The sequence below is a fragment of the Hevea brasiliensis genome, chromosome 12 (genome assembly GCF_030052815.1).
Source record: "Hevea brasiliensis isolate MT/VB/25A 57/8 chromosome 12, ASM3005281v1, whole genome shotgun sequence".
NCBI lineage: Eukaryota > Viridiplantae > Streptophyta > Magnoliopsida > Malpighiales > Euphorbiaceae > Hevea > Hevea brasiliensis.
The window spans coordinates 1,577,897-1,605,078 of NC_079504.1; the positions used below are offsets into that span (position 1 = coordinate 1,577,897).

A 27,182-nucleotide genomic window follows, 5' to 3' on the forward strand; every position below is an offset into this window, starting at 1 on the left:
TGATTTCCAACTTTTCTAGAATTAGGATTGCAGATTCCAGTGTTCTCTGATTTAAAAAAAAATTGACAAGAGATTTCAGTGTTTTCAGATGACTGGAGATCACTCTCTCTATCTAGCGCGTGTATCGCTTCTCCCGTTTCCCCGTTTCCCTGATAGGTGCATGCATACTAACACTAGATATCAGCGTGTGGAGGAAACACAGTTTCTGAAATTAAAAAAAGGTTGAGTGGAAAGGTGCAGAATATTTTTTTCTTGCAGTGAGAATAGAGATAGATGTAGAGGTGTAGAAGACCAGTCCCATTGCTCGTACGGATACAATGGTTGCCACCTGGCTATCATCTGATATCTCTGCAATAATAGCCGTTGATGCATTGGCGGAGAGTCCATCTGTTCCTATAAAAGAAACGATCTAACGCCGAGACTGGGCCGGTTAGCTACAGTGAATCGCGAGCGTCGGAATATTTGATTCGGTGTGGGAGAGTGTAGTGTAGACAGCTTTACAAGGCGGCGCAAGGATCCGACGTGGATGACACGTGTAGATTGGACATGGAATCGACGGCTGTGTGAGTAGTGATTGGACATGGAATGACGTGAGAATGACCGTGTGGCTGTTTTGCGAAGCAGCTTAAAGAGTTTTTTTTCTTTAATAGTGAGAACTTCGGATATGGGAATCTGTTGGGGAGAGAGAGAGAGAGAGGGGGAGAATGGAGTAGAGAGCTGCAGGTGCAAATTAGAATGTGAATTTCCTACCGTAGTTTTGAAGAATTGAAGGCTATTGCTTTCTACATTCTTCCTTTCTGTTTTTTAAGCTTAGTTTGGAGGTTCTGCTGGTATTTCAATGGCGTTTTGGGGGGCTCAAAACGAGGGACCTTGTTAAATTAGCCTCTGGGTTTTTCTGGGTTATTGAGATAATTTCTGAGTCAAATTTTGTTTTTTGGGGTTTCTGTTTTTGGGACGTGATGGATGATGTGATTAAGATCTGCTTGATAGAAGTAAACAGAGTGTATCTGTCTCCGACTCTCCGTAAAGCAGAGTGCATTGAATTTAGGTTCAGGAAGATTCGTGCTCATTAATGGGTTTTCTTTTTAATTCAGAAGATTTCTTTTTTAAATGGGTGGGATCGGCATCGCTCTTGTAGAAATACAAGGTGATTCACGGGCGTAACACAGAGAGAGAGAGAGAGAGAGAGAGAGAGAGCGTTTCCTTTCCTTCTCTCCTTTTGTGCGCTTTCTGGAGTGTCTTTGCGTGCATTTTTTTCCCTTGCTCTCCTCTTTTTTCTCTCTTTGTACGTGCTTTATTTCACGAAGAACCTGATTCCCTGAACACGAGGAACGAATTACTTTTCTTTTTTTTTTTTTTTTCTTTCACTCAATCTCTTAGGTTTGCTTTTTGAGTTTTTGTCTCTGCTCTATCCCTTCACCTCCTACTGGAGAGAGGGGGGATCCTTCCCTAGCTTTCAACACTCTAAACTCAGAGAGGGAGAGGGGGAGACAGAGAGTAGCGGAGAGATATCTGCCAACTATATTGATTCTCTCTTCTTTGGAACGAAAACCCAAACGCCACTTTTTCGGTTTTCTCCACCCTTACATTTCGCTCATAACTAATAAGTAAATAAAAAATAACTCCTCTCTTTATTCTTCCTGTTGGGTTCATCTTCGTCAATCCTTAAACACCGGTTCCTCTAACTTTTCGTTCTTCCCTTCCATTGAAGAAGCCCAAATTTGGAGAGAAAGAGAGAGGAAAGAACTGGGTTTGGCTTATTCGGATCGGTTCTGAGCCGTCGAAGCCGTTTTCAACAGGTGCATGTTGTTAGTTTGTGATAATTAAGATGATAGAAACAGACAAGAGTCGAGACGTGAGGCGTGGAGCGAGTCGGTTCTCGCGACAGATTAAGCAATCTGGACATAAGTTTATCTCTCCTGGTGAATTTACTTCACTCTCCTTTATTTCTGGTCCCGAAAATTTCACCTTTTTTCGCTGAACTAAGAAACAAATTCCCATCTGGGTACATGTCTTATCTGTATATTCTTGTTCAACTTTATGATAAGAGTTTCGGAGATAATTCGTATCCTTTGTTTCGCTTCTTTGCTCTGTTTAGATTTTATTGTTGTTTATTTCTGTGGGTTGTAATTTGAAGGTTCGAACGGTAAAGCAACTTCAAGCAACGGGGACGATTATGAAATGGATTGCGAATTAACTGATAGAGAACAGGCCTTTCCTTCACAAGCTCCTTCTTCTGTCCGTAGTAGTGGTACCATTAAGAGATTCAACCTACCCAGAAAGGTCAGTTAATGATTGTATCAGATGAAGAGGTAGTTGTTTATTAACTAATTTTTGTCTAGATTATTTATTAACGTCTATTCTTTTCCCGTGTTTATTCGAATTTTGCAGCAATTTTTTGATGACTGCAATGGCGGTGATCATATTTCTGTTCCGCGGAAGCTACGGTCAGGTGTGGCTTGTTAGTTAGCAGAAAATAACAGTTGTCTTTTTTTGTTTTTTTAATTAATATTCTTATCATTCTTTTGGAAAGAAAAAAGTAAGAGGCGGTGAGGTTTTGTGATTTTTTGCTTAATTTTTTTGAGGCCTGTGGTTTTCGAATGAAGGTTTAGTCGGTGGTTGGTCTTTTGGGGAAGTTTCACTTCCTTGTGTGTGTGTGTGTGTGTGTGTGTGTGTGTGTGTGTGTTTGGGTTTTTTTTTTTTTTTTTGGGGGGGTGTGGGGTGGGGTGGGGTGGGGTGGGTTGGGTTGGTTGTCGGGGCCTTATCTTTGTAAATTTTGTATTGGAGCTGAAGCAAAACTGAAGCCTTTTTACTTTTTCTCTCTTTTTAAGGATGCAAGATTCTGTCTCTTATCTTTTCTAATCTTATTTATTATGTTTATGATGGACTTTCATGGTGTATTGATTCTTTTTCAAATAAATATAGTGTTTGAAATATTTGCTTCTTTTCTGTTCTTAAGCTTACTTTTCCATGGGAGATACTTTAAGCTTTCTATGAATCAGAAAAAAGGTTTTTAGTCTTTTCCCCCTTATAAGAAGAAAGAAAAATGGATATCAGTGCTTCATAATTTTATTGGCATTAATGCTTTGGATATGTGGACATTTTATTCACAGCCATGAAGAAACGCAATCGAGAATCTTTATCTACACCTTTTCCAAATTCAAAGAAGCTGAACCATTCTACTAGTGGTGTTAAATCACCGAAAAGGGTTGGGATAAAGAAACCGAAACAGAACTTGGTTAGTCAGTTTTATCAATATGCTAATCTCATTTCTTATTCCTTTTGGATTGAGCTCGTCATTTTATGTAAAGATAAATTTGCTTTTGTAGAAACAAGGGGCCCCAAACTATTCCCTGAAGCAGAATGTTGGTGGACCAATCACAAAAGATGAGGAAGAAGTTGTGGAGACATTGTATGCTTTGGCAGGAATGTTCCCCAACCTTGACCCTGATCGTAACAAATTGGATAGTGCTTCATTAGAAGCAAGTTCCTTTGCTTTGCCAGAGGCTAGTGAGAGACATCAACCCAAATTAGATGGTACATCTTTGTTAACTTCCTCCACTATGTCAATTAAGTTGTTTATTTTGTTGCTTTTTTTAATGTGGATGTATTCTAAATTTTATCTTTTGTCAGATTCTGTAACTATAAAAGAGGACTTGAACCTAATTTGCCGATCAAGAACTGATGAGGATGTTAATCCTGCTTCTGACATAGAAAGATCAGCTGAAGAAACTACCAAAGTTTATTCATTGAATGGCCCAAGCACTCAAGAATTGAATGGACCAAGCACTCAAGAATTGAATGGACCAAGCACTCAAGAACCATCTGATTTGATCATCGGTGAAAGACTCCATGGAGAATTAGACAGTTCTGTTGCTCAAGTGAATCTGCACGAGGCAATGGTTAAACTTGAGGAACAAAAGCTGCCTTGCAACTTGGCTAACTTTTGCTTTCCACCTGGACCACATCAGGATACTGGGTAAGTGCTGCTTTTTTGCTCAAGCATCCTGAATTCAACCCCGTTTTGCTACTACTATTTTTAGTCTTTTGAGCATTTAATTATTTTTGTGTTTTTTTTTTAATCATACAGTAAACTAAGGCAGCCTGCAAAACTAGAAACTTCGTTTCTTGACAGAAAGACGGAGATTTCATTGGCAGAGGTAATCATACTTCCAAAGTCTAAAACATGCTTGTAACTGAAAAATGCTGATTTCAATATTGGCTCTGCTCTCTTTGATCTGCAGACTACAACAATTGGAAATCAACCAGATCAACAGCATGCCCTTGACAAATCCAAGAACAATGGTAGAATCTAGCTTGCATGATATTGTAACTTGTAATCTCTGGTATCAGTTTTCATCATATTATATCACTAAACTTCAATGGCTAAATACTTTATTTTTTCATGTGAAGGTCCAGTGTTGTGGCCAGGATTGTCTTCGACAGTGTCAAGTAGTGCTTGTCGTGGTCCTTTGTCACAGTAATTTTCTTGTATTCTTACTTTGTATGTTTATCATGTTGTTGCCATTTCCCAATTCCCATGTGACTTGGCTGTTTCAGATCTTGTGCTGCTAAAATACCTGCTTGGCTTGGTACCAGACCTGGTTCATTCCAAAATGGTTCAACTGGAAAGGTGAACTTGTTGTCTAGTTATTATTTGTCTTGCCTGCTCTTTAGTGGTAGCATGAGACTTCTAAATTGAACTATATCGTTCATTACTATTTGCTTTTTCAAGCATCCGTTGATGGTGGGCCATGAACAATGCAGGTTTCTAAAGTTTCAACTGATAGAAGGTTGTGGAAGAGGTGTGCAGCTCATGTTTACATAGGCTGTCTCATTCAAGCTTTACAAATGCCTGAGAGCAAAGAAAGCTTGCCAATGCCTCCTAGTCAACTCAGACCGCATGAAATATTGAAGCAGGGTGTACTTATGACAATAAATGACTTGAGTGGCGTCAGAAATGATTCGAATGGAGTTACATCTGCTAGCTCAATAGTTAATGCAGTTGGGAAGAATTCAAATGACTCTAAAAGTGACATTCTTCAACACCTAAGACCACACCAAAATCATTCTCAGACTACTTTGGCATCTGGTGTATACACCTGTCAGAAGCAGGTGAGTAACATCCATTTCCATTTGTTTATAATTCTGATTTTATTGGGTCTGATCAGTTTTGCTCTCTCAGGCTTTCAATTTCTTGTCCCTGTCTGGAGGTGGTGGGATGGAACCTATTAACAGTTTTAATGGAACTGGAAATGGTTTGGAACCATTTGCACAAGTGCAAATTCCTTATTATGCACAAAACCCCTCCTCGCTCATGCCTTTCTCTTTGTCACAAACAAGATTTACACCTGCTTACCCTGATCAGCCTTCAGTAGCAGCAGCACAACAGGTCTTATTCTTTCCTTTCTGAGTTGCATTTGTGTACATGTGAAGAGGTAACACTAAAACCTGTCAAAGAGGTGGTTTTAAAATGTTTTTTTAGCTATTCATCCTTTCTATGGTTAGAGGGTCAATTTAAATAATTGCACCAATGGAATAATGGGATAAGCTGGATTTTTTTCTCCAAGGAAAAAAAAAATGTTGTAGTCTGTCATCTTACATGCAAAATGACAAGCAAGTAGCTGAAAGTCTCTTTGGCGTGCAGCTTACCACTGCTGACTCATCATAAACTCCAAAATTTGCCATTTCTATTATACGAGTCACTCCAAGTCATCTATAGTAGGCTGGGAACTGGGAAGTTGCTGATTCTTTGTTATAATGCTTGAACGTAGGCCAAACTTCAGTTGTCCCCCCATCTCACCAGCCCATATTGTGCGCCTCATGCAAGTTCCAAGGCCTTGACAAAGCAGCCGCAGCAGCAGCTTTGGGCTGCCCAATTGGCAGCTCAGTACAGGAATACTGGAACTTCAACAGCCTTGACTCGATTTCCAAGCTGGCAAAAAAATGGAAGGGAAGACTCTCCTGGTCTGATGCCCTGCATCCCGCCTTCAACTTCAACACTAGAGGTACTAGGCCCCAAGTATCCTCAGACCTCTCAGCAGCAGCAGCAGCAGCAATTCATGGCCATCACTATGTCGCATGCTAGGATGAAGAGGCAAGATCACCTTATTCCTTCTGTTTGTGAAGAAAATAGAGTTGGGTTTTGAGCTGGTGGTGTTGTACTGCCGTTGCAATTACTCTGCAATGAGCAAATGTGAAACGGAATGGGGTCAGAGAGCTATTACAGTCGGACGATGGACAGACGGCAAACATTATTTCATTCTTTACTTCTGTCAAGGACTAGGTGCTTTATTTGGGCATGGTCGAAAAAGGTAAATAACGATCTGAGGTGTAACTGGGAAATCAAAATAGCACGGAAAGAAGAGCAAGCTGGGAAACCAGATGCCTACTGCCAAGGATGGTTTACATAGAGAAATCTGCAGCATCTTCTTATGAGCTCATTTAAAACGGAGTGTTGCCAGAACATAGAAATTTGCTTTTGCCCATACTCCCTTTGAGTATGAATACCTTTGTACACATTCTTAATCCTCTTCTGCTTATGTATGATTTTTATCTACTTGTATTTTACAAGATCAGCAGTTCGAAAATAGTTATTTGAATTTGAGGGAGAAGGAACATAAAAAAACATTGGTCTTTTTTGGACCCAAGAGAACTTAATTAACATACGTTTTCATTGCCGTCTCATACCCTCATTTCGCTGGAGAACCACCTCAAATTCGAACTCTAGATTATGAAAATTCAATCCTATTAATGATCATGCAATAAATGTTGTTATCTGCCTACTTGTCTATCTTGGATTAGCAACGCCATCGTCTTCATTAAAATATTTTTCACATGATTATTCAACTATAAGCTTTTGCTACCTAATACTATTTTAGCATTCGCCACCACTATGGATAAAAATAAATAAATAAATAAAACAGCATTTCAATTACATGTGTTTCAAGCCTTCTCCTCTGACCTAATTGTTAAAAAGTTTTCTCCCTGATTGCCATAATAGGTGAAATCCAGTTAGGTTTTCATCGATAATAAATGATTAGCCCCATTGTTCCAAACACCAAGGGCGATGTACATATGAAATTTTCAGGCTTTAATTTTTCAAATATTACAAGGGAAGAACTGGCTGTCCCAAGTGAGCAAACAAATAAATGCAGAACTGGAACAAAACAAGGTGGGGGAAAAGAATAAGAAAATGAAAAATGAAATCTCTAAATGCTCTCAACTACAAATCAGATGTCTACTCGAGCTTCTCCAATTCGCCCATTCTTTCTATTATTGCCTGAAAAGTACAAGAAAGCACAATTCAGCGCAAGAATAATGTTCTCGCCAGCATAAAATAAACGGAAGAAAAATGCTATGCAAGAGACAAAGCCAAAACTGAATTCAAAAAATGTTCAATTTGTTAACAATCACAACTTTTTTTTTGGCATCAAAATGTCCTACAGAAAAGGAAACAAAAATAAGAAAAATGGAGCATCACTGCTGATATGGGAAAAGGAACATCAAAAGCTTAGAATCTCCACAAGCCACATATGTCAGAAATGTGTAAGAATCTACAGAAAAAGCTCACCTTCTTGCTTGTTTCTTGGAGCTCCCCAGCAAGAATAAATTCATCAAGTATCAGATAAACCTGTAAAGAGATCAGGAGAATCAGAACAGATAGCATCAAAGAATACGTTATAAATTTATCTATTCTGAAAGGTGCACTATAAATCAACAAGTAAACAAGAAAAATCAGGGTGTTGACAAACCTTGTGAAAGTTAAATACCAAATCTAGCTCACAAACATTGCTGAAGAAATGATCCAATATCTCCACAAATAAATGGATGCACTCTAAATATGCCAATTCATTATCTGTTATATCAACACACAGTGAGAAAAATAACCCAGCATACCGCCTGTAGATGATCTTGTGTGTTCGGAACTGCAAGAAAAATATTTATCCCGTAAAGAAGGCAAAAATATTCAGAAGATCTTGCAAAAAAATATGACAGAACAAGGTACTTTAAATAGTTCAAGCTAGACAAAACAATTTAGTATAATGAAGACCAAGATATCTGGTTAGCCATAGAAACAGTTCAAACTGGACAAAACAATTTAATTTAATGAGGATGAGGATATCTGGTCAGCCATAGGAACAGTTCAAGCTAGAAGAAACACCATAATATAACAAAGAACCGGTCATCTAATATGCAACCCATGCAAAGCTGGTACCAGTATTTCCAATCTGAATATGAAGAAGAAAAGTAATAATAGGCAAGTTAAGGAATTCTCAAGATCAAGATGTTTGTAGTAAAACAAATTAATGCACACAAAGTGACTAGTGAAATCATTCATCGCATAACCTGTCCCCGCCAAAGGGGTTGGCTTGGTCTTAAAATACTCCTCCGTGCCCTGGTCTAGAAAAAATTCTCAAAACTTTGGAGGAACAAGTAGCAGCAAATAAAATATCTACCGATGGAGTAAAGACAACACAAAAATGGTTCCAGCCCCAGAAGTATATGCATAAAAATGAAGCTCTGAAACAATTACCAGTAGAAAACACAACCTAGGATAGCACAAATACTTTTGACAGAAGCTAATTAATTCACTTCGCTTTGGTTTTCATAGACAAAATTCCATCTCAACAGGCAAATTAATTGGACTATGTTCCCTTAGCAAGATGCTTCTACCAAATTAAGTCAAAAGGTTAAAATTTTAACAAATTGATTGTGTTAAATCATAAATTTTTCTAGCAACCAAACAAGATTAAGAAATCACCAACCTCAACAAAATTCGTGAACTTGGGATCTCTGTTAACCACCAGCCGATGAACCTACAAAAAGAAATTAATAGAGGTACAAAAAAAATCCCAGTCAAATTAAGCTGAATAAAAACGAATAGGGAGACAAAAACATTAATATAATAAGATGGTTAACCTCGTATTCGACTTTGTGCTTCTCGGAATCCTCAAGAGGAACGTAATATTTGGCAAGACGAGTCTTTCCCTGCCTGTTCTGCAGAAGTATGAATCGGATCTGCCAAAAAAAAAAAAGGTCAAAATCTTAGTTTTGCAAAGAAAAATCACAATGGTAAAGCAGAATTTACATAATAATTCAGAAACCAGTACCATTCTTATCGAAAGATCAAACAACAAATAATCAAACAACGATTGCGAATTATGTGCAGATACTACAAATCTAGGCTATTTCTTCGACCCAGTTCCGGGGTGCAGGTTGAAATTTCGAAAGGGAAACGGAGAGTGAAATCTAGCATGTGATTAATGCATACAGATAAATAGTGTGCAATAACGCTAAATCGCTCATCTCCGTTGACGTGTTTTACTTTTTCTTTTGTGACGTCATTCCTGTGTGTAGCTGACTGTAAACGTGACGGCGTAAATTAATTTCCAACTTGGATTAAATTTATAGAATAATATTTAGTTTTTATTTTATTTTTAATAAATTTATATTCAATATTTTTAAACCTCATCCACATAGATATAAAATAGGATAATGATAGCCCACTTTGTGAATTATGAAGTATATATGAGTGTGAATTATATAAAAAATAAAGACTTTATTAATATTATCATTGTTTGAATGGTAGTCCACTGCACCTGAAAGAGCTGGTGTGTGTGATTCTACGGTAAAAAAAACTGAGACATGTACATCTATTAGTGGTCTCGTCTTCGAGATCTTACATTGATTCTAAGTGTATGCTAATTTTTCAAGATCCTACATCAATTATAAAGTGGATGTGACTATGATTATATAAAAATAAATATTCTATTAAAATTACCATAATTATCAGTGATCCATCCCTATTTTTGATTAAAAAAATAATAATAATAATAATAATAATAATAGATCAAATATGTAAATTGTCTATTTATTTTCATTCAGAAGTGACGAAACTTTAAATTGAAAATTTGTTAAACTAATGATCTATTATTAGTTCACACAATTATTTGTTGTTCTACATACAAAGCTGCTGAATTCCTAAACCAAAATTTTCTCCTCCTTTTTATTATTGATTTTACTACACAATAAAGAAACCAAGCCAAGTAATGTGCTTTGATTAATTACACAAAAAATAAGTTGCATTCTTGGCAATTCGGACCATTGGCTAACCTAATAGTCATGATCATACTTGGAATTTGTTGCAGCCAGGAGAGCAGCTCCAATACCAGACCCATCTTTTGAATGTTCTATAACTATGTTCTTTGAAATTTCTAACCCCAGAAGCTCTGTCACAGCTTCTTTTAAGTATCTTCTATACTGAGGGTAGTGCTCATACAGGCCACCATCCATAGCCACCACTGTTCTCTTTCCAAATATCAGACCACTGGAATCCTCCTCCATCTTTTGCAGAATCCCAACAATTCCAGCACCAGCTAAGTGCCCCCCTCTCTTCACGATGGCATCACTAGCCTCTACCACAATCTTTCTTGCACTTAAGCTGGATTCGGCCTAAATCAAAGTTGGATATAAAGATTCAAGTGATTGTATAAAATTCCTATGGAAGTTAGGAGAAAAGATTGAAGTTTTACACAAATCCTTTTATCTTTCTTTATGCGTATTTTGTCCCCTATATAAATAGCAAAACAAAAGCCTCATAATGGGAGATAGATCAAATCATTTGACACATCTAGGAAGAGTTAGTATTACCCCAACGACATTGTATAGGATTGATCCAACAGATTGAAGATCATCAGAGTTGTCCTGCTGCATAGCACATAGATCTGGGGTACTGATATACAAATGAGAATATGCTTCAGTACAAGGGGCAAAAAAAATAATTCAACCGAAGAGTGAAAAAATTAGGGGAAGAGAAAAGATCGCTATTATGTAAATTTTAAATGAATAACTAAAACACAAAACACCTGAAGTTTCCTTACAATACTAGCTTCAGATTAAGGTTTTAATATAACAAAAACTATCCATAAACAAGAGAATTATAAATTAATAGTTTAGGGAATATGGAGCCATGAGAAAAGGTTAAACATTTTACTGAACTAGCTAACAGTCTATTCCAGGAATTAAGAAGATAAATTTTTATATAAATCAAACTTTCTATTCCTTGGTCTTTGTTATGCAACAGATGTGCATTTAACAAGCAAATATCTGACGGAAGATTATTGATTTAGGAGTTTCATTGGCATTACATTTAACACCAATGTGCCATTCAAAATAAGAAGAAAGCTTCTATTTGTGGTAATGATATGACAAAAAACAACAACAGCCTGCTGATGACAACTCGACAAGATACCAATTCTGTTGGTTCATATTTACTAGTTTTTTAACCTTTGAATGACATGAATAAAGTGAAGGAAATTTTAACAAGGAAGATGTAGTTACCGGAGTGCAGAAGGTGTGGATAATTTTTCTGGCACAGATTTTCCAAATATATCACCTACTTCAGCCATCTTCAATAACACTCGTCGTGCAATTTCTCCTAGATACATTCCAGAAATTGTCTTCTCAAATATCTGTTCACATAAATAACAAATCATAATAAATTGTTTGCAGTATCATAAAGTGAAAAAAACAGCAACAACCGAAGTTTACCTGCTCGCCAGGATTGATACTTGCAGCATCCATATCTCTATCATATTCAGTCAAAGGAATACCATTCGAAAATGCTCCCCATTCAGTATTAACAATCTGAAGCAAGTGAATATCATCAAATTAAGGATTCAAGACAACAGTCAAATGAAAAGGCTATAAGGAGATGAAAAAAAAAAGATGAGGATTGAGGGGTAGTTCGCAGTCTTTCATACCGTTCTTCCAGAAAATGATTCTGGACCACGTAGTTTTGGAATAGCATCTATCCGTTCAACATAGCAAGCATTAGTTCCAGTACCCAAAATGACAGCAACCATGACATCATCATCCCAGTATCTTGCTCCCGCTAAAGTTCCCACAGTATCATTAACCTATTCTCAATTATTTGCAATAAATTTTGTTACTTCTATCAGCCCATAAACTTTATTATTGAGGATACTAGAATGAGAACAACATACCAGGGCAGACACCCGCATATCTAATCCTTGCCTTTCCATTGCTTCGTTTAGACAAGCAACAACATCTCGTCCAGCCTGCATTAAGTATCAAGTTTAGATCAGCAATATTAAAGAACTATGACTCATTCAAATTGCTTTACAATGCAAGTGCCCAAGTTCTTATTATCCCAGAGCAATGTAGTTAATGTATGTAGAACAAAAGCAGAAGGCTTTCAAGACGCGAGTTTTACCCCAATTAAAAAATGACATGTTTTTAATCTTGCAAAGCAATATCATTTCAAAATTAAGCCATTTATCATGTTACTCCTATTTCGTTCATTCGGGATTTTTTGTTACCAGTTTCATGGGCACCATTTATGTAGTTTCAAAACTAATTGAAATATACAAACCGATCCAGACACCGCAAAACCCTTGGTCCACTTGATCAGTATGCCAGAGTCAATGGACGTTTGCTTCACAGGGAAAGAAAATGTGAATCCAATCTCTCTTATCCTTCCATGTGGCAGGTGAAATTTCCCACCTTCTTTTTTAGCAAAATTTGCCAATCCAGACGCAATAAAATCAAAAAGTTCCTGTATTAACAAGATTCAAAAGTCTAAAAGAGTTAAACTATAAGCAAAATTTTGCGAAAGAGTTAAGATTTCTACCAAAATCATAAAAAACAGACCTCAGAAGTACCAAACATTAGCTCTTGAGGGATAGAAACTTGCTCAAATTCAGTGGCAATCACTCGCTCTTGCTTCCCACCTAATTGCACTCTCAGAACCCGGAAATTAGTGCCACCAAGATCCAATGCATAAAACAATCCTTTCTCATTCCTTTCAATAGAAATTTCACTTGTTTAGTTTTCTGAGTGGAAAAGTACGATCTCAATATAAATAAAAAAAATAATATAAAATATAAAGAATAAAAGCACAAGAATTTAACTTCTCTCTCACACACAATTTCTTAGCTAAACAAAAAACAAGTTCAAGCTTTGAAATTTGAAATACCCGCTAGGCAAGCAATCAACATAGCTCAGTATCATCTTTAGATCGCTACCACCATCAGTGGCAAGTCCAGCTCGCATATCAGTGGTCATGGCGTCGGCCACGTACCGCAAAACTGGCAAAGGAGTTGCAGAGTCCCTTTGTAACTTGGTCAGGAATGGAGCCACCGAGACGATGTTAGATCGGACAGCCATCCTAATGGGAGGAACACCCCTCCGGCTCCGAGATCGCGACACATAGAATGATCCAACGGCCAGGGAGTTAACCGACATTGTGGTAGACGGTGAGATCAAAGAACGTGAAAAGAACAATAGAAAAAAAGAAAATTAAGAGGCTGAGACAGACTGAGAAAGCACAGTGAATAGTAACAGGGCTCCTCCCCCCCTTTATTTCATGACGGGAAAGTTTCAACAGTTGGGTTACGAGATTTATAATAATAATAATAATGATAAAAATTAAAGAATAATTTAGTTTTAATAAATATTATTTTTAAAATAAAAAGTTAAATTATGTTAAATTTATGAGTCAAAATTTCAGCATGATTTGAAAATTTTTTTCCTGATTTGAGCCTGAGAGAATTATTTCTATAGATATTTTATTTTAATATTATTTTTAGATTGAGTAAATTTTTAATTAAATTAAATTAAATTAAAAAATTAGTATTATTATAAACATATAATTAAAAGATTATGGAGAATTATTTTGTAAATGATAAATTACATAATATTATTGTTATAATTTTTTTTTAATTTATATGGGCAATGTATAATAAATTATAATTTTTATTATATTTAAAAAACTAACTTATAAATTATCTACTATTAAAACATGAAAATCATTCTGCTTTTCTTTTTTATTAATTATATTTTCCTAGCAAACGGATCAACTACCTAACCGTTTGCCTTCCAGTTCTATTTTCTTGAATTGGCTTAGTGGTTTGGTTATTTTGAGGGAACAAAGGTAGCGTTTGGACAAAGCTGGGGGACTTTAGGGGCGGACAGGACGATGTTTGGGTATTCTGTTCTGTTCCTCTTTGGATGGATCCGATTCAGATGGTTTTCTGTCTGTTCTTGGGTTTTTGTTTTATGCGGTAATTAGAACAGTAGGTGGGCCATTACTTATATAAGCCCGAAACCCATGACTGGTGTGTGTCCATTGTCCACTGACGAAGTTTGTCTCCCACCTAATCACAAGTGTGAGAAAATGGAGTGGAGTAGTTACACTGCTAAAAATTATCATCAGTAAAAATTAATTAATATTTTTTATTTTATCAATTTGTAAAAATAAAATTATAATTTTAATAAATTCGATTGGACCCGCAAGAAGATCGAGCCATGCAGCCACAATTTTTTTTCCCTCTACGACAAAAGCCCCAGCGCCCAAAAGGATTTCTTAATTAATAAGAGGCGGGGAAATCTAAAAATACAAGCTTCGGGACCGTGTTTGTGTGCGCATAAAAATGTTTTCGCAGGCAGAAAAGATGAGTCTTGTGGAGATGATATAAAATAATTTTGAATAAATTATAATAATTATAAATATAATATAAATCATAAATATAAGATTCGATCATCTTTTAATAATGAATCTTAAACAAATAAATTTTCACAGATTTAGAAAGCGTACCCGATATAGAATTTAATTAAGTCATGCTAATAATTGAGAGAGACTCTTCGATTTAATAAACTGATTTCTTCCTTTTGACCATTCTTTATTCACACACAAGAATTTAGCGATCTAAGAATTCATAAAAGAGAATGTGGCCTTAAAACTTATGGGTAGAGAGAGATCGAACTTATATATATATATATCCAAGACTTAATTTGATACGTCTATCAAGCATCTTTATATAATTAAAATTATGATTTACTTTAATTAGAGTAATCATTGTATAACTAGGATTTGTATTAATTAAAATAAATATCAATTAATTTTGGGTCACATTAAAGGAATTGATTTTGGCCCATATGTAATATTAATTACTGATAAAATCTCACATTCTCCCACTTGACACAATAATTAAGTGATATAAACTTTAATAACATAAACATTAGGCGCGTATAAAATAAACAAATCTTTTTTATAATGTACTTCATAATTACCTTCCTATAACAAATTACTAAGTATGGGTTATGGCGATTGTACATTATTAATCACATACTTCCTACCAAATACCACAATACTAGCAACTTACCATAGTAGGTACATAATGGATATATGTTTATCACATCATGGTCCATAATAATGTCTCAAAAGACTTTTCCTATTATCATTCACTCAAAATATTATGTGTACACAATAATGAGAAATAGGAAATACTTTAATGTATATCAGAAATACATCTATGAGCTCAGAGTGTCAAAGCCAATATATTATATATTAATACAATCAAGACCCATTATAATAAAATATTATTTAAATGTCTTAGGTGGTGAACCTTTAATTAACAGATCTGCTATCATGAGATCAATACTATTATGCTTAATAGACACTCTTTATTTCTGAACTTTCTCATTAACAACAAAATACTTTAATTCCATATGCTTTGTACCTTTGGCAAAATTGTTGTTTATGGAGAAAATACTATTATGGAATTATCAAAATGAATTCTCAGTGGCTTGCTAATGGTGTCGACTACCTCAAATCCTGAGATAAATTTCACATTCATATGCATGAATTATAACTTAAAAATATGCTATAAATTTTACTTTCATAATGGATGAAATAATGATAGACTATTTTAATAAAAACAAGTAGCGAAATAAACTTTTATTGTCAACACATTTGAATCTGAATCAATATCCAATCACTTCTAAATGATTAGTGTGTAAGTGAGCATGAAATATTTAGTTATTGTAATACCATCGGACTTTCTTTGCGACTTTACGTTATCAATTCGGGATAAAGAATTATACAGGTTTAAGCATACATCAAATTGTCCACAATTACAGCATAAGGAATTAATTATGTTTCTTTACATTCCACATCATTCTTTGGACATTGATTGAGACTGAATTTGTCCCCTTTTTGTATGAGAATAATTCCTGCTGAACATTTATGGATATTAAATCTCTCTAAAATTCTATCAATATAGGCTTTCTGAGACAATCCCAACAGTCATTGTGATATATTACGGAATATTTCTATTTTAATCACAAAGGATGCCTCTCCCATATCTTTCATTTCAAAATTCATTGAGAGAAAATCTTTAGTCTCACGCAATATGCCCAAATCATTTGCAGCAAACAAGATATCATCGATATATAGAATTAAGAAAATAAACATACTCCCACTGATCTTAAGATATATATACATCGATTGATGACTTTTTTTTTTAAATCAAAAGACTTTATGATATCATTGAACAAATCAAAAGACTTTATGATATCATTGAACTTAATATACCAAGCTTACTTAAGTATGTATATTGATTTCTAATTAAGAAAATAAACATACTCCCACTGATCTTAAGATATATATACATCGATTGATGACTTTTTTTTTTAAATCAAAAGACTTTATGATATCATTGAACTTAATATACCACTGGTGGGAAGCTTACTTAAGTATGTATATTGATTTCTTAAGTTAACACACCATATGGCCTTTTCCTTCAATTGAGAAACCTTTAGGTTGGTCCATATAAACTTCCTCTTCAAGTTTTTCATTTAGAAAGGCTGTTTTCACATCTATTTGGTGCAATTTTCACATCTATTTAGTGTAACTTTAAGTCATAATGAGCCACCAATGCCATGATAATTCTTAATGAGTCTTTTTTTGAGACTGCTGAAAATGTTTCTTTATAGTCAATACCATCCTTCTGAGTATAACCCTTGGCAACAAGTCTTGCTTTATATCATTTGATTTTGCCATTCGAGTCGCATTGGTCTTAAAGACCCATTTACACCCAACTCGTCTAGATCTTTAGGTAATTCGACTGTATCCCATGCTTTGTTTTGTTCCATAGATTTTAACTCATCTTTCATGGCATCTAACCACTTATCAGACTCATTACTTTCTATAGCTTGTGAAAAGGAAACTGGATCTTTATTAATTCCTATGCCAAAATCTAACTTTTGCAAGTAAACCACGTAATCATTAGTAATTGCCGATCTCTTTTCTCTTTGAGATCTTCTTAATGGCATTTATTGTGGTTCACCTTCAATAGCTCTTTGTGGGTTAGCTTATTCAGAATGTGTTTCATCAATATGTTGTGTAGCATTGTTAGGTCCTTCAACAACTGCTGGAACAACATGTGGAGCAGGAGTGGATATTGAAACTTTAATAGGCACATGAAAGTCAACTTTATTTTCTTGTATATCCACATCGTGTCTTTCAACATTCCCACTAACTTCACCATTCTCAAGGAATCTTGTATTACCAGTTTCCACAATTCTTGGATTATGGTTTGGAACATAAAACCTATATCCTTTAGATTTCTTTGGATAACCAATAAAGTGTCCACTTATCATTCGAGAATCTAATTTCTTTTTATGTGGATTATAAATTTTTGCTTTCGCTCGACAACCCCAAACATGAAGGTGCCTTAAACTAGGTTTCCTTCCAGTCCATAATTCATAAGGTATTTTTGAGACTGCCTTATTAGGAATCCTATTTAACAAGTATATAGCGGTTTTAAGTGTATATATCCACAAAGATATAGATAAAAAAGAGTTACTCATCAAACTCTTAACCACATTCATTAAAGTCCGATTTTGCCTTTTCGCCACCTCATTTTATTAAGGAGTACTTGGCATAGTATATAGTGCACATCTGCCATAACTTTCTAAGAACTTTACAAATAGACCATGACATTGTCCCATTTCAGTGTGTTTCCCATAGTATTCACTATCTCTATCTGACCTTACTATTTTCACTTTTCTATCTAATTGCCTCTCAACCTCATTTATGTACACTTCAAATGCATTTATTGATTGAGATTTTTCATTGAGCAAATAAATATGTTCATAATGTGAAAAATCATCAATAAAGGTAATAAAATACTTTTGTCCACCAAAAGATGGAGTATTAAAAGGCCTACCTATATCAGTGTGTATAATTTTAAGAAGTTTACTGCTTCTTGTGGCTTCTTTCTTATTGTGTTTGATTTGCTTTCTCTTAATGCAATCCACACATATCAAGATCAATAATATCTAAACTCGGTAGAATATCATTCTTTATTGACTTTTCTAATCTTTATTTGGATATGTGATCTAAATGCTTATGCCACAAGAAAACAAAATTCTAATTCAGTCTACTATACTTAATTTCAATATTGCTATAAGTGACAAGCAAGGATTCAACAAAATTATCATCACGTTTCAGTATTTATAGATCATCAGTAAGAATTCCAAAAACAATAATGGAATTATCATTATTATTAAATAAACTGAAACATCTATGCCCAAACTTAACGTTGAACCCAAATTCATTAAGTTTTGAAACAAAGTTGACATTCCTAGAAATTGAAAGCATATAGAAGGTTTTTAATAAGTCTAGTTGATAGTCATTATCTTAGACCAAATGGTAAGTCTCTATGCCTTCAATTGGAGCCTTCATATAGTTCCCCATAAATAGGAAGTCTTAGTTGGGTTTTCGGTTTGGACCATAAGGAATTATTTCATCACATTGGAGACATAAATAGTAGCATCAAAATCAAGCCACCAAGTATTATTAGGAACTTCAAATAAGTTTGATTTGAAACATACATAAGTATAAAGATTACCTTTCTTTTCAAATCTAGCTTAATTTTTCAGGCAATCTTTTTGATAGTGTCATACTACAATTTATTCCTTTCCTTAGCTTAAGTAACATTTGAAGATCATTTCTTTTTCTTCTTAAACTTGTAAGTTTTAACTTAAGTCCCTTATTAGCTTCTTGACCCATAATGTTGACAGAATGAGTCCCTTGATTTTTCAACCTTATTTCCTTCTAAACTAGCTTATTGGCCAATTCATTACCATTCTACTTATCCTCAATAGTGTTATAGTTAATTTGAAATGGCTCATATTTAAGAGGTAATGAATTCATAATGAACTACACCAAGAGGGAATCATCAACCGTCATCCTTAAAGTCTTTAGCCTTGCTGCAATATCACTCATTTCAATAATGTGCTCTTGCATACTCTTTGATCCATCATACTTTATGGTCATAAGTTATGCCATTAGAGTACCAGTGAGTGATTTAGCTTCAGAATAGAACATATCTTTCATAAGTTTAAGGTATTCTTTTGCATTTTCAGTTTGTGAAATTGTAGTCCTAATGTCATTAGCAATAGTCATTCGCAAAAATATAAGGCTCAATTTGTTTACCAATTCCTATTACTTATGGTATAACGTCTCTTCCTCACTACTTGTATTCATAATAGTAGCGAGTTAACTTTCCAATAATGCGAAGTCAAGGTCCAAGACACCTAAATGGAACTTGACTTGCTCACACTATTCAAAGAAATTCAACTCATTAAAACAATAACATATTAAGCTTACGAATGAAGAGAAAAGCTGCAATATTATATTTATATACTCAAAATAGGTTCAGAAAACTTTAATAATTAGAGTGTATTATAGTTCTCATTTGGGTAGATACTATAATATACTATCATAAATTAAATACCTTTAAACTTGATTGAACAATAATTAACTTATATCAGATATACATGTTGTCTTTCGACATCCAATATATATTTGATAAAATATTATTGTCCTCATAATTCTCACTATCATAGAATAATTGATTTACCTTTGATAAAATCCTTAAGTTCTGATGACTAATGGGTATCAATTAATCCATTTTTTATCATAGGCATCTATTAGTATGGATAATTGATAATTTTTATATGCATGTAAACATCATTCATAGTTCGGCCACTTTGGTGACTAACAAACTATTATTTTTATTTTATGTTAATTTGGCCACTTTGGTGACTAGCAAATTAAAACAAATATCATAAGGCATGCATATAAATTATGTATCTTAATAAACCTAATATTTGTTCATTTATTAGGTTTAATTACAAATCTTAATTAGATTTGGTAGAAAATATATATATATATATATTTTTTTTTTTCTTTTAATTTCTTTCTTTTGAGAAAATATGATCTCAAATTTAAATCTCTTATTAACACGATTTGTCATCGTGTTAATAATCCTCATGCCCAAAACTTAATTGGGTCAAATTTTAATAATAATATTATTATAATTATTTTAATCATTAACATTAATTATAAAACTTTCACGATCTACACTTTAATTCTACCCATATCTAATAACAAGTAAGAACTTTAACATTATGTTCATCATCATAAATTTGATGGAGAAATTTAATTGTTCAAAACCTAGGGCTCTGATACCACATGTAAAATAAATCTGAATAGATCATAACAATCATAAACATAATGTGAATCATAAGCATAAAATTCAACCATCACCCTAATAATAGAATTTGAACAAATAAATTATCACAAATCTAGAAAATATACCTGATGCGGAGTTTAATTGAGCCATGCTAATAATTGAGAGAGATAATTTGATTTAATAAATTGATTTCTACCTCTTGACCCTTATTTATTCACACACAAGAATTTAGCGATTGAAGACTTTCTTGAGATCACCCTATTATCTTTTACTTTATGAAAGAGAATGTGCGTGACCTTATGGGTAGAGAGAGGACCGGCTTATATATAAATAAATAAATATATATATATATATATATTCTTATATAATTAGAATTATGATTTATTTTAACTAGAGTAATCATTGTACAATTAGGATTTGTATTAATTAAAATAAATATCAATTAATATTAAATTATATTAAAGAAATTAATTTTAATTTATATGTAATATTAATTACTGGACAAAATCTTACAAAAGGAAAAGGACCTTCCTAAGAAAAGAACAAGAGAAGGTAGGGCCTTGGATTCGTTGAGTATTGGCGTGGAGTCCCTCTCTTTTGCCAAAATAATCGATGGGCCGTGACATATATTCAGAGTTTCGAACCCATTTGAACCAAAGAGAAAACCAATATCCATCCAATTCCATTTCCACCGCCCACCCACCACCGGCTTCACTTTCAGACATAACAGAATTCTAGTGAAGTAGACGCGAAGCAACGAATTCGATGCTCCCTCCCAATGATCTTTGTTATATACCTTAACTAGAATCAGTCCTTTTTACTTGTAAGTTGTAACCACCCTCTCTCTTTCTCTCTCTCTCTCTCTTTCAAATCCAGATAAAAAGGACCTTCTTATTGTTACCACCTTTGCCTCACCCCTCTCTTTTCAAACAAAGAAAAAAAAAATCATGGATAGTGCTGAAGAGGGAGTAGTCGTTATCAAGAAGGCAGAGATCGATACTCGAGCGCCTTTCCAGTCGGTTAGAGAGGCTGTTATATTGTTCGGCGAGAAAGTTTTGGCTGGCGAGCTCTATTCTAACAAGCTCAAAGAGGTTCCTCCCTTGATTTACTTTGCTCCACCTAGTTACATCTCTACATATCTTTCTAGTTTGTGAATTTGATCATAACTGACTTCCCTTATTAGTTTTATTCTTTAAAATCGCATTGTCCATTCTAGGAAGACAAATGCAAGTGCAAGATTAATTAATGTCTTTAACAAGAATGGAGATTAGATTATTAGATTCATGGCTCTCCATATCTAGCATTTGTATCCACTTTTCATATTAATTGCATTAGTTCCTTCAGGATCCTAACAGTTTTTGATATATACTGCCACTAAGCTGAGTCGTAATAGGTAATTGCATGTTGGGAATTGCTTGTGTCAGAATAAAAAATTTTCTTAAGGGTTTTAAGAATCTATATGTATCTTGGCTTTAATGAGGAAGATGAAAACTCATCTTGCATGCACACCCCACATGAAATCTGTCAGAGACTACTTTGGGCGTTTGGAGAGGATGGTAAGCAAGTAGTTTTCTCATGCAAGCGATCTTAAATTTTTATTTAATATTGCATTAGTAAATTCTTTTGTATTTGCTTGTATTTAGATGCATGTTGGAGGAATGGAAAATGGGAAGATTTCTTCCAAGCTTGGAACTGTGACAGCAGAGCTAGAAGAGACAAAACAGAGCCTTGAAAAAGCTAAAGAAGAAAGTATGATAATGGCAAATTGTCTTTCTTCTCTTAAGGAAGAGCTTGAAAGAACAAAGCGAGAACTCAAACAATTGAAGGTACATGAAGCAGAAATGGAGCCTGAAATTGAACATGTGAAGGTTGTTGAAGATTCAACAAAGTTTGAAGTGAAAATTCAATCTAAAGAAGAAGAAGAAGAAGAAGAAGGGATTGACTTCCAAAAGAAGAGATATGTAACTTTCGCAAATCCTCCTTCCCTAGCCCATGTCATAATTCCAGCGCTTGAGAGACACCCTTCTCTTAGAAAGAAGAACAAGAAAAAGGCATTGATCCCTTTAATAGGAGGGATTTTCTCCAAGAAAAAAGCAAGCCAAAAACTCACTTCACCATGAATTCCATCACATCTTCAAGATCCAACAATGGAATTAATCTACGGATATGACATATAGCTCCTTTTTTTTTTCCTTACTTTTTGCCAGTTCTTTGTGTAATTCTACCAAAACTGGGCTTGGAATATTGAGATACTGTTGTAATTGGGATAATGTTGCACTGTGAAGAAATTATGTAATAAGATAAAATCAGATTGGTTCCACATTCGACTATTGTGGGCCAGTGTCATCACTCTCTGTCTTCTTATCATTTTAAAACCCACATATTAGAGGCCTAACAACTCAACAGTCAGAGCAGGCAAGGGCCCATCTAACTATTGCAATATTTGCTCTTTAACTGCTAAGTTGACCCAAATGGACTCTCTTAATAACTGCAAGCAAGTTGAAACGCATTTTTTAGAAAGATGTAATTTTAAATAATATTTTCAAAAAAATATAAAAGTTTTATTTAACTATTTTAAATTTATGATGAAAATTTGATTAAAAATTAATGTGTAGGTGGTTAAATCCAGACCTAATCATCATGTCCCACTCCCTTAGATAGTCAGATTGGAGGAGAAAGTACAAGACACAATTATACTCGTCTTAGCAAAAACATTTTCTAAGGCCCTCCACTCCTAATCATTATCATTTCTCAATTACTCTTCTCAATCTCATCATCATGTTTTGCTCCTTATAATATAATTTACTCTATATATAATTTCCATGGCCTTTTTATCTCCCAATTAGTTGTCTTTTGGCCATTTCTGTCATCTGTTCTTTTATCCTCCCTGGCATATGTATACGTTAAAAAACGAGCCAAGCTTTAGAATATCATAGGAGCCAAGATTGCAGCCAAATCTCCCACCCACTTACATTCAAAATCTTTAGAAAGACCGACAGCTGCAAACTCTGATCCATATTACCATCAAAATTAAGCTTATTTTACCTCCAAGAGGAGTGGCCAACCCAATTAATATATCCTGCTTATGCCTACAAGGAACCCCAGCAGGCCAACACTCCACGAACCCGCTGTAATAAACACTCTCTCTTCCTTTGGCACTAACTTTTTGAATGTTGAAGTGGCTTTGTTCGAAAGAATCACAAGCAGACAAGTCTCTGATCAGTTGTTCCTTAATTTCCCTCGTTTGAATCAATTCTTCTGCTGTGAGTCAACAATCACCTTTCCGATTTGAAATTAACCACAAACGAAACGATAATTCCCTTTTTGATGGAACCAGTAAGCTTAAACTACTTAACCCTTTTAGGCAATGGGGATACCAATCATGGGATTCCACTTATCCACAACTTGCTTACAAACCTCTGTTTCACTATTCATCGGATGATTCGTGTTCATGCAGTAGTTTTTTTTTCCTTTAACCATACTTTGTTTTTGCCAATGATAAGGTATTCTCATGATAGCTTTTAAGCAGAGGCTCTATCAATCTATAATCATCTTTAGTAATTAACCTTAAATCAAACAGCAAGTTATGGCCACCAGGTCTCCATTCACTCAAGAGTGAAGTAGTTTTTCCTAGACCTCTTTTAATTAGTTGAAGCTAATGAAGGAGCCCTAATAAACAAAGAGGTTTATGAAGACAAGTGAAGGCCAGACAAATGATTTAGGCACATGCACTTTTAAATTTTCGTCTGCAATATACTCCTTTGAGACATCGTGTCTTCCCAAAGGCAAATAGAATAAAATCTAGTCTTTTTATATGCTCACACCCAAACGACATGCATGATAGCATTACACTTCCCGAAGGGTATTTGGCAAGCCTAGAGGGAAGAAAGATATTATATTGCAATGCTGCACCTACGCAGTCCTCAAAGAGAGAGCTTTATTACAGAAAATAAGATCACCAACTAGTAGTAGTGAACCCCTTAGTGAACATCATCAACTTGATCATCATCAACCTACCACTACTGCTACTATCTTTTCCGAGTTAAACTTTTCTGCAATGAAGCTTCTCAATCGCTTTCGTAAAATTCTCATGCGAATCTTGTTTTCTCTCCCTTCTCATCATTCTCATGGCTCTTCTGCTGGTACTACTACAACTAATGCTACCACATTCGAGCAAAGAAGCTGTTGTGAGAGATTTGATCCTCCAAAGACTTCATGCAGCTCTTACTACTCCTCCCACTTGCACTACAGTGAGGCTATAGACGATTGCATTGAGTTCTTGAATAAGTCTTCTCAGGAGGGGATTTTAGATGGTAGAAAATCTAATGTCTTGGTTTGATATATGCTTACTTAATGTGTGGCAATGGGGTTTCATTTATTTGGTGCTGCTTTGATTTTAACTTTTTGATGAATTTCAAGAATTTCTTGTTTTGAAAAATTGCATTCATTTATGTAAATCATTTTGCTGGCCAATTTTAAACTTCTTTTAGGTAAAAAGTAAAAATTTAATTTTTAAACGTTAATTTTCATTTAAATGCCTTAAATAACCCAAACAAAAAAGAAGAAAGCCTAGCCCAATAGACTATCGTGGTTTTCAATTCATGCACAGCCTCAGAAGGCACGTGCAATGCATGCGCCAGTAGGAAGCAGCCTCAATGGGCTAGGCTTTATGCATTGATTTTTATTTTCTTCTCAATTCTCTTTAAACCCATACGAAAAGGACAATAGATAAAAATTAGTTTGACAAGTCTTGGGCCTACTGATAGATAGCGGCTAGGCCTTTTTTCTGTGTAGCTGTAATATATAAAATAATGCAGAGTGATATTATGAGATTTTTTTTTTTAAAGAGTGTTGTGGCAAAATAATATATTTAAATATAGATTAATTATTTTAAAGTTTTTGAAATTTTTTGTTAATTAAAAATATTCTATATATTTTACAAAATATCTCCAAATATTAGAACTATTTATAAATGAGTATATGTTTATAATTTATAAATATATAAGGATTAATTTATAAAATTAAAAATAATTATATTTATTATATATAAAAAGTTTGAAAATTATACATAAAATTAATAATTATATAATATAAAAAAATTTTAAAATACAAATATTATTTATATGTAAAAAAGCATTAATATTTATTTACAAATTAATAAAATTAATTTATCGGTTTAATAAAATATTAAAATATGATAACTATTATTAATATAAATAAAAGAAAAGGTGAATAAATAATTGTTAAAATAAATTAATAAACAAAATAATGTAAAAAAAAAAAAAATCTAGTGTCATAATTTGATTGTCTTCTTTATGCTATAAGGTACAAAATACCATTTCACTTGTTGTATCAATGATATTCGATGTGATATTGTTGGTATATTCAAATTATTTATCTATTTTATATAATTATTTATTTATATTTTTATTCATTTGCATTAATAATAGTTATTATAATTTAATATTTTATTAAATTAATAAATTCTAAATAATATCAAATTTTGAAATATTTATAAAATATTTAATATAATACTTTCACTATACTATATAATAAATATTAACAAACTTTTACATGTCTATTTTGCCCATAATTATGTGGGTGTGGGTAAATAGATATATGTGCAATAATTAGCATGAGAAATGATTTTTGTGTGGGTGTGATTCACGTGAGAGAATTAAAAAAAAAAAGAAAAAAAAAAAACTAGATGTTAGTCCATTGCTAAGCGCCTTTTAAGACAGCTTCTAGCTTTTTTTTTTTTTTATCAACTTTAGTAATTATTATTTTTTATTTTTTATTTATTAAATACTAGTGTAAATATTTATTAATTCTCTCTTCCTTTTATATCAGTAAACTCACCTTTTTTTTTTTGATAAATATTTATCAAGTCACTACTTTTTATAACTTTTTTATACCACACTTATTATTTTTTTTTTTTACAAAAAAGCCCGATATTATGCATAAATGAATGAAATACGATGGATTTATTTATTTGCATGTATGTGATTGAACTGAACCATTGTTATCTGATTTAGGATGGTTGTGTTAGGATCACCAACCGACCATCATGATTTTCTGGTTGACCAAACATGCATACAGGATAAATTATTCTAAATGTGTAGGTTTTTTTTTTTCTCTTTATATAGAAAAAAAAAATTTAATTACACATTATATTGAAGTTAGAACCTGTAGAGTTGTTCTTATATACACTTAATTCAAGTGTGTATATATCTTTCTAATTTATTAATTAAAAGACAACGACCTGGATTGCGATGCATGGCCAAATCATCAACTTGTCAACGCGTCGCGTGCTCTCTTCAACCCGCGAATCTTACTTATGTTATGAGCTAATGCATTTCACAGCTCATGAGAGATTCGTTGGACTGTCAGTCTAGGCTAGCAAGTTTCTCATGCGTCAAAAATTATGCAACCACTCTCTTATATTATATTTATTTTCAGTCATCTTAATAAAAATATTATTTATTTATCGATGTACATAAATTAATTTAAAAATATTCTGCAAAATAAAAAAAAAATAATTTATTACACCTTATTAGTAAATGGGTTTTCTCCCAAATTTAATTTAATTCAAGGGTTGAAAATTAACATGTAATATTATTTCAACATAATAAAAAATTAAAATTGCTAAAACCCATTTTTTCTGTTACACAAATCATTTTATATTTTGCAATAAATGTGCATATGCTGAAGCATGTGTGTGCAATTATAATCTATCCACTACTGTATACAATGAAAATTGTCTTGTTGATTGGTCAAAGTCAAAAATTAACCCATCTTTTTTCTATTTTTACTATTGTTTCAAAAGATTATTTC

The 27,182-nt window shown here is 33.6% G+C and overlaps 4 protein-coding genes across 9 annotated transcripts; 2 read left to right on the forward strand and 2 right to left on the reverse strand.

The window, feature by feature from the left end:
* Positions 1-650: 650 nt before the first annotated feature.
* Positions 651-6,668, forward strand: LOC110666483 (uncharacterized). 5 transcript variants are annotated; one of them, XM_021827009.2, is made up of 13 exons: positions 651-1,922; positions 2,138-2,283; positions 2,392-2,452; positions 3,114-3,238; positions 3,330-3,537; positions 3,634-3,979; positions 4,091-4,160; positions 4,245-4,305; positions 4,414-4,480; positions 4,561-4,633; positions 4,768-5,115; positions 5,186-5,392; positions 5,648-5,794. In XM_021827009.2, the coding sequence occupies exons 1-13, from the start codon at positions 1,829-1,831 to the stop codon at positions 5,669-5,671; spliced, it is 1,830 nt and encodes a 609-aa protein (XP_021682701.2). In that variant the 5' UTR covers positions 651-1,828; the 3' UTR covers positions 5,672-5,794. The 5 variants fall into 5 exon arrangements, with proteins under 5 accessions (XP_021682701.2, XP_021682676.2, XP_021682680.2 ...); XM_021826984.2 differs by having other exon boundaries at positions 652-1,922; positions 5,775-6,668; XM_021826988.2 differs by having other exon boundaries at positions 652-1,922; positions 4,420-4,480; positions 5,775-6,668.
* A 332-nt stretch (positions 6,669-7,000) lies between these two features.
* LOC110666478 (AP-2 complex subunit sigma) lies at positions 7,001-9,276 on the reverse strand. Its single transcript, XM_021826971.2, has 6 exons — positions 9,114-9,276; positions 8,923-9,021; positions 8,769-8,819; positions 7,755-7,928; positions 7,574-7,633; positions 7,001-7,282 (listed from the first exon to the last, which is right to left on the reverse strand). Exons 1-6 carry the CDS (start codon positions 9,114-9,116, stop codon positions 7,241-7,243), a joined length of 429 nt encoding a protein of 142 aa, XP_021682663.1. The 5' UTR covers positions 9,117-9,276; the 3' UTR covers positions 7,001-7,240.
* A 624-nt stretch (positions 9,277-9,900) lies between these two features.
* On the reverse strand, positions 9,901-13,394 carry LOC110666461 (hexokinase-2, chloroplastic). Its single transcript, XM_021826952.2, has 9 exons — positions 13,001-13,394; positions 12,676-12,826; positions 12,398-12,580; positions 12,009-12,083; positions 11,766-11,921; positions 11,554-11,649; positions 11,344-11,474; positions 10,654-10,735; positions 9,901-10,455 (listed from the first exon to the last, which is right to left on the reverse strand). The coding sequence occupies exons 1-9, from the start codon at positions 13,267-13,269 to the stop codon at positions 10,117-10,119; spliced, it is 1,482 nt and encodes a 493-aa protein (XP_021682644.2). The 5' UTR covers positions 13,270-13,394; the 3' UTR covers positions 9,901-10,116.
* Positions 13,395-21,119: 7,725 nt separating this feature from the next.
* Positions 21,120-22,697, forward strand: LOC110666586 (WEB family protein At1g75720-like). 2 transcript variants are annotated; one of them, XM_021827141.2, is made up of 2 exons: positions 21,120-21,439; positions 21,992-22,697. In XM_021827141.2, the coding sequence occupies exons 1-2, from the start codon at positions 21,296-21,298 to the stop codon at positions 22,466-22,468; spliced, it is 621 nt and encodes a 206-aa protein (XP_021682833.2). In that variant the 5' UTR covers positions 21,120-21,295; the 3' UTR covers positions 22,469-22,697. The 2 variants fall into 2 exon arrangements, with proteins under 2 accessions (XP_021682833.2, XP_021682838.2); XM_021827146.2 differs by lacking the exon at positions 21,120-21,439 and adding an exon at positions 21,449-21,904.
* Positions 22,698-27,182: the final 4,485 nt, after the last annotated feature.

Bases quoted from the DNA above. Each gene is read 5' to 3' on its own strand.
- LOC110666478 (XM_021826971.2), bottom strand. The intron at 8,820-8,922 runs GTTAACCATCTT...TTCTTTTTGTAG, and splicing joins AGCACAAAGTCGAATACGAG to GTTCATCGGCTGGTGGTTAA. The intron at 7,283-7,573 runs GTGAGCTTTTTC...TGTACTTTTCAG, and splicing joins TCCAAGAAACAAGCAAGAAG to GCAATAATAGAAAGAATGGG.
- LOC110666461 (XM_021826952.2), bottom strand. From the start codon at position 13,269: ATGTCGGTTAACTCCCTGGCCGTTGGATCATTCTATGTGTCGCGATCT. The intron at 12,084-12,397 runs GTTTGTATATTT...TACTTAATGCAG, and splicing joins GTTTTGCGGTGTCTGGATCG to GCTGGACGAGATGTTGTTGC. The intron at 11,475-11,553 runs GTAAACTTCGGT...TTATGTGAACAG, and splicing joins GTATCAATCCTGGCGAGCAG to ATATTTGAGAAGACAATTTC.
- LOC110666483 (XM_021826984.2), top strand. From the start codon at position 1,829: ATGATAGAAACAGACAAGAGTCGAGACGTGAGGCGTGGAGCGAGTCGG. The intron at 4,161-4,244 runs GTAATCATACTT...TTTGATCTGCAG, and splicing joins CGGAGATTTCATTGGCAGAG to ACTACAACAATTGGAAATCA. The intron at 4,306-4,413 runs GTAGAATCTAGC...TTTCATGTGAAG, and splicing joins TGACAAATCCAAGAACAATG to GTCCAGTGTTGTGGCCAGGA.
- LOC110666586 (XM_021827141.2), top strand. From the start codon at position 21,296: ATGGATAGTGCTGAAGAGGGAGTAGTCGTTATCAAGAAGGCAGAGATC. The intron at 21,440-21,991 runs GTTCCTCCCTTG...GCTTGTATTTAG, and splicing joins ATTCTAACAAGCTCAAAGAG to ATGCATGTTGGAGGAATGGA.